This window comes from Glycine max, chromosome 14, assembly GCF_000004515.6.
Source record: "Glycine max cultivar Williams 82 chromosome 14, Glycine_max_v4.0, whole genome shotgun sequence".
Taxonomy (NCBI): Eukaryota; Viridiplantae; Streptophyta; class Magnoliopsida; order Fabales; family Fabaceae; genus Glycine; species Glycine max.
The window spans coordinates 16,395,931-16,403,250 of NC_038250.2; the positions used below are offsets into that span (position 1 = coordinate 16,395,931).

General features: G+C 34.1%; 1 protein-coding gene across 1 annotated transcript; it reads right to left on the bottom strand.

The window, feature by feature from the left end:
* Nucleotides 1-4,390: 4,390 nt before the first annotated feature.
* LOC100778175 (V-type proton ATPase subunit c''1) lies at nucleotides 4,391-7,320 on the bottom strand. Its single transcript, XM_003544572.5, has 4 exons — nucleotides 6,982-7,320; nucleotides 6,823-6,900; nucleotides 4,952-5,122; nucleotides 4,391-4,838 (listed from the first exon to the last, which is right to left on the bottom strand). The coding sequence occupies exons 1-4, from the start codon at nucleotides 7,092-7,094 to the stop codon at nucleotides 4,670-4,672; spliced, it is 531 nt and encodes a 176-aa protein (XP_003544620.1). The 5' UTR covers nucleotides 7,095-7,320; the 3' UTR covers nucleotides 4,391-4,669.

A 7,320-nucleotide genomic window follows, 5' to 3' on the forward strand; every position in this document is an offset into this window, starting at 1 on the left:
CTTTGTTGATCTTTGGTGTTTGGTCATCGGTTTCTTCTATGCACCTTTGGTGTTAACCTTTTCTGGAGGAGGACACATACAATTTAGATCAGGTAGGAAATTTTCCGGAGTTGACTCTTTAGAGTTACTTTGTCACAAACATCAAGCTCCTCAAATCGCTTGGATATGGTTTTAATCTCTTTGGTTATGGTGACTTGGGACTCAGATAACCTTTGGTCTGAAAAACTTAGCATCTGCCAAAACATATGGATTGTCTCAAGTGGGATGGTACCAATAAAATATATGTATAACTCACATGCACATGGAAAACCGTGAGTAATTCTCATTACACATCCACAACGAAAAGGATTTTTGTCAGCATAATGTACACGCCCATACTCAGCAGCAATCTGATTTAAAGCATACCTTTAAATCATGCCAAGTAGCCTCCTATATAAGGTAACTTTAAAAACATGTTCAAACACATGTGTACTTGTCTCAAAGGATGCCTTAATTTCAGTGTGTTGTAGCATGATCATGTTGTTCATGGCTTCCTAAACACTACATTACTCTCCAAGGCTATTATGTAATAGTCTTTTTAAAGCCAAATGAGCAGATTCAACCCTACATTTCAAATACACAAATCCCAATAAACAAATACAATAATTAAAATCTATGTGTGAATGTATGAATACATGATTTTGATGATGCAAAAGAATAATCAAGTAAGGTTGCTTTCAAGATTACTTTAACAAACATTCAAAGGTTAAGCATTGCTTCAAGATTAATACAAGGTTGCTTATTAAAACAAGCATTGGTTCAAGATTAATTCAAGATCAAGTTTTTGCCTCAAAACAAAGTGTTTCCAAGACATCCAAGGCTCTGGTAGTCGATTACCAGGTAGTGTAATCGATTACCAGAAGACAATTTTGAAAAGAAGCTTTTAGAAGGGTTTTGAAATTTGAATTTAAAAGTTGTAATCGATTACCATTGATGTGTAATCGTTTACCAACAACAGAACTCTTGAAAAACACTTTGAAAAGACATGATCCTTCAAAATATAACTGTGTAATCGATTACCAGTGAAGAATTTCAAAATTTTTTTTGAAAAGACACATCTCTTCAAACCATTTTGAAAACGCACAAATGGCCTATATATATGTGTGTCTGACATCGAAAATCCAGAGAGAAATATTCTAAGATAAATTAATTGTCAAATGCTCTCTCAACAACTCTTGGACAAACACTTGCAAATCTATTAAGAATTCATCCAAGAACTTCAAATTGTATTGTCATCTCTAAAAGAGAAAAATTCTTCTAGGAACTTCAATTTGTATCATCCACTCTAAAGGAGAGAAATCTTTCTGTTCATCGCAGAAAGTTAGTTGTAATCAAGAGACTGATTGTTTCTTGGATTGTGAGAATTGTAATCAAGAGACAGGTTGTCTCTTGGAGAATATTTGAACACAAGGGTGAGGGATCCCAAGGTGTGTTTAAAGTATGTAAAAAATTTACAGAGATATTGGAAAATCTCAAGTGGGTTGCTTGAGGACTGGACATAGGCATGGGAAGTGGCCAAACCAGTATAAATTGAATTTACATTTCTTTCTTTCCTTATCTCATTTATGTTATTACAATCAATTTTGTCTTGCATGTTTAAAGAACATTATTAAATTGATTGTTGTTTCTTCTTCTGCATTCTGAGCCTATCATTTAAAAGAGGGTTAAAAGTTTGTTAGTGAGACATTTTGTAAGACTTAATTCACTCCCCCTCTTAAGTTATTGATGCCACTTGTCCAACACTATGAATTCATCAACCCTAATAAAAAAAATTGACATTTTCATACCTGTTTGTTGTTGTGTTTCCTAAGTGCATCACTTTATTTGTCCAGACTTTAACAAATTTTTCCCTGTGGGTAATTATCCATGTTTTGTTAACATAGTCAACAAACATTGACCATGATGAACAAGTAATTTCAAACTTCTTAAGGCAATCATCAAACTGATGCTCGAAACGACAATTAACCAAAGTCTCCCAAGCATCCATGACATACTCTCATGCATTTGTTTGACCAATTAGGGATTTACATTTTGCCTTGACATTCTTGTCGTTGTGAAACCTACACAACAAGTTAGTACACTCGGGGAATACATTTTTCACTACATTCATCAATGTTAGGTCTTTGTCGGTCACAATAACTTTAAGGAGGACATCACGTCTTAGAAAAAGATATCGAAACCGTTCTAGAGCTCATACCACATTATTTACACATTCTCCCTCCAAATATGCCAAACCAACAGAGAATGTCATCCCCGTTGGTATCACACCAACAAAGTCAAGTAACGGGAGTCTGTACCTATTTGTTTTATAGGTACTATCTATCAAAAACACCAAATTACATGCATTACATAACTTCACTGCATCAGGGTGACACCCGGAGATATCACGTACAACATCTTCATCCTTTAATCTATGTCAATGAATATATTGATCCAGTTCAAGAAACTTCATTAGATGTTGCATTTCAGTATCACTGCCTCTTATGGAAGAACGATATGCACTTCTTGCATTGTATATTTGTTTGATTGTTGTACAACTATTGACATTATGTTCCTTCAACGTTAGCAGAATGTTTCTTAGTTTCATCATTGATTTTTTCATATTAGCAATAATTATTTTCTCATCCTTAGTCAATCGACCAACTAATGATTGACCAATTCATGATTGTGACTCCCACACATTAACTTCACCATCCAACCTTGTCCTCCAACCACTGGTTTCCACGAAACTTAAAGGGACACCCACATTTCCTACTGTCATTATCTCTTCTAACAAAATCTTTCTTCCTAGACCTATACTAACTACTTCTTTCACAACCAATTAACACAAATGAAGTTCTTCCTCTCATACCAGTGTTTGTGTTTGACCTCATAATCACCGTCATAAATCCAATTTCATAAGCAACTGATCAAGTCCATTGCAAAACATCATCTCGGGTAGCAAACACCTACAATGCAAACCACACAATTTTAGTTTTCAAATGAACATTCATTTTATCAATTTAATAATAATAAATCACATTATTACATGATAAGTATTAAACGCCTCAGAACAATCAACATGTTCTTCTTCATTCACACCAACTTCGTCTTCATTTTCATCATTCATATAAATTTTTTCAGACATTATGTTGTCATACATCCACTAATCTTCGTCCATCTTAACAACACATTCAAAATTTTCAACATCACAAACAACCAACAGCTAACCGTACCATACATATACTATCACACAAAATCCTACGTAATTTTTTTATTACATACCATTTTATAAACATTAACATTGATAACCCTATATATTAAAAATCAATAACATCAACTTTTTATACTTACCATTCATAACCATATAATACATAAAAAATTATAACCGCATCATATGTGGTCAAATAAATTATTTTATTCAACTTAATTCTAATCCATCAAATTATTACTACACAAAACAATCAATATTAGACCACATAAACTCAAATAAATTATTCATAAATTACAACTATAAATTATCTTACAAGTCTTACCATTTTAAAAATATAAAAAAGTATTACAAATTAATTATCAATCTACATACAGATTATATTTCAAATAAACATATAAACAAATAATTTTTATTTAAAACAATAAATAATAACATATTTATAATTTTTAAAAAATTAAAATTTTAATATTTCTTTTTATTTTTTTTAAATCTGTATAAATCATACGAATTACTTAATCTGTATGGTTCATACAAATTATATAATCCGTATAAACTAATCCATATGACTTATACGGATTATATAATTCGTATAAATCATACGAATTAAGTATTCATATATTTTAATTTAACTTACGAATTACATAATCCGTATAGAACATATAATCCATAAATTATAAAAACACTTACGGATTACTTAATCCGTATGTTATGCAAACACAAAAAAAATTTACGGGGTACCTGCGACCGACATCCGATACCGAACCAACCATTGCAACAATCACCATCAATGAACCTCCATAACACTTTCACCTCGACGGAAGCAACACCTCTCTCAACAATAAAAAACCAACACGAAAGAGAGAAAGCGAAGAAGGAAGAAGAAACCGTAGTGTAAATGAAAAAAAAAAGTTAAAAACAACTTAAAAAGAAAGAAGAAAGCGCAGGGGTATTTATAGAATTAATTAAAATTGCTGGTGCACAAGCATTATTGCTGGTGCACAAGCATTATTGCTGGTGCACCTAGTCTTAAATTTTTTGGCTACCCAACATTCATAATCTCATACTCATCCCTGTTAATCACAAACGCTTTTGAATCCCAACAATATCAAACTAGCATTGTTCTTAGTAATAACAAAATGCTTGTTGAGTTTATTCACAAGCACAAATAAATTCACTTTTTTATTGATTAATGAAAGATTTAGTCCTCCAAAAATATTAAAATTCAACCAACAGACAGATATATCTGATGATACACAAGACCTAACAACTCATTGGTAAATAATACAGCCTAATGTTGTAATGGAGGCAAACTATTACGCTGGATTTTACATTTCTACCAACAGGAAACAGAGAAAACTTTTAATCCCGGGCAGTGCAGAGGATATATTGCACTCTACCATAATAGCATTCCCACACCACATTCTGATACAAGGGAAACTAAACTTTTGTCGGCCATGTTGCTTGAGCTGACATAATAATTCCGACAATAACTCCGAATAGCCCCAGCGCACTACCAAAGATCTCAATCACAAGAATTTTCACAAAGAGAGAAGAGTTCTGGGCATCAGACAATGCACAGCTGCTTCCAATTATTCCTACACACAACCTGCCAGAGGGGGAAAATTGAACATTTAATAGAAGAATGGAAAAGGTTCCCTCTGCATTCATCGGGAGAATTTCCTGCGTAGATATGACAGATGGATAAAAAAGAATACACACCCACAAACAAGATTTGCAAAGCCCACGATTAATCCCGATGCAAAGATTGCATATCCAGCCCTAAGAGACTCAGGTGCATAGATATTTGATGCTGGAACACTTTCTAATTTTGTTTGAAGAATAATAGCCACAATAACACCATATATAGCAACAGCTTCACAGAAGATTACACTGAAATACCACAAACATCAAGAACCATATTGTCAAGAAGCTACGAGTGTTTATATTTCGAACTATATCACCTATGGCAGGATAAACGTAGATAATATAACATTCACATTTTGGAATTCAGATTAATAATAGGGTTTAACAACCTTATTTTACCATTTAAGTTGAGTCAATGAATCATCATCATTAAGTTTGTTTGGATTGTTTTATTGTGTATCCAAAACAGCTTACAATCAAAATCTTATTGATAGAGCTTATAAAACTAAAAGTTTTACCACGATTGACCAAATGAGACAAAACATGCACTCAAAGCCAAAAAAAAAACTTATTGAGCTCTACCGTAATTGCATTTCCATGCTCTGATATAAGGCAAACTAACTTTTGAGAGCCATGTTGCTTGAGCTGACACAATAATCCCAAGAATAGCCCAAACATGCAAACAAAGATCTTAATCACAAGAATCTCCACAGAAGTTAAATAGATCATACATTTGAAATAGTTATTCTGAATTTTACATCAAATACTGGGTTTAACAACCTTAACTTACCACTTTAATGATTTTGCTAGTAATTGAAATCTTTATTGTAAGGTCAATTGATCTTTATTAAGAGACAAATCTAAAAAAGCATCCCCACACTCGCTATCTTTCTCCTTCTCACAAACAAATGAGTCAAAGAATTTTTAATGTTACATTCCATAAATATCATTCAGCTTTATGTTTGTTTCACGCAACAATAAAGGCTTAAAGTTATTTCCCCTCTATAAACTATAACATAGATTGTATGCTTGTTTTACAGAAAATCTTTACTCTCAGGAGTCCTGGTGTGCAAAATGCTTTTAAGAAAACATCTTCATATGATCCACTTACTCCCATTGATGAAGAAAGATTTCCATTCATTATTAGAAAAAACTATGCCTAATAGTCTAATACATAGTAAAATCATATATCATAACTTTTCAACCAATAAATCCCAATTTACCAGAGAGACGAACATTAAGCCACCAAAAAGTAAAATCTTTGCAAACAGATCCAGTAAAAGTAATTGACAAAAGAGCACTTCTACATGGATTCCTCAAACCAAACACTTCATTGTATCATAACTTTTCTAATTTCCTTTCAGCAGAAAACAACACAACCCATCAGAAGAAAAAACACCACTTTTGCGAGTGAGAAAGTGTGAACCACATTATTAGGCAATTGCAAGCTATAATCAATGCAAATCTGCCACAGTCCTCTCCTCTTCACAGCAACTAATAATTCATCTCCAACTTCCAATCCTCGACCGAAACAAAAACTACACAACCTAACTTCCCTATCTCAAAACGAACGCATCTAACCTAGCACTACAGGGAAAAAAAAAACATCGTAAAATTTCTCAGCAACCACATCCACTACAACAATTACTGAAAAATAAAACCGAGCAACACCAAAATTAAATATTTATGAAGTCTAACAGGGTTTTAAAAAACAGTCCGCCACCGTGATTTGGGCAGGAACATCAAGGTATTTTTAACGGTTCCCAATCGCGACCACAATTAGGGCTGCAACGGCGCATTTATAAATGCGACCAAACTGCAACACCATCGCCACCGATATGTAAAACCTTGGAGTCTAATTAAAATATATATATATATATATATATGTGTGTGTGTGTGTGTGTGTGTGTGTGTGTGTGTGTATAGAGTCCAGTTATTAACTTTACCTAATGAGATTTTTGGAAGTGATTCGAGGAGCCCTGATTGCAGCGCCGATCAAGCTACTACCGGTGATGTAGATCCCCCTGCACGTGTCACCGAAGCGAGTTCGCACGTGAGAATAACGGTAACGGAAACGGAAAAACGGAGATCGGAGGTTTGTTTACCAGGCGGCGCCGAGAACGGAGACGCCGATAGCGACGGCGATGCCGATGGCAGAGAAGGTATAGGGCGAGATGGCCACGAGTGCCCTGCCCCAAGAACTCGAATGTGCCACCATCGTCGCAGAAATAGTGATCGTGTTGCGAACGGTATGAATGAAAATGAATGATTGTGATTGGATCTCAGCGTTGTTCTTTCTGTTAACCACACAGAGAGAGAGGAGGGACGGAACGCGGTGCCGTTTAACTGCTATCAAATTAATGAATCAGGAAAAAAAAAAAGAAGGGTAAAGAACAAAACATTACGGATGGGGATCATACTTCATAGGGACGAAACTTGTGTTT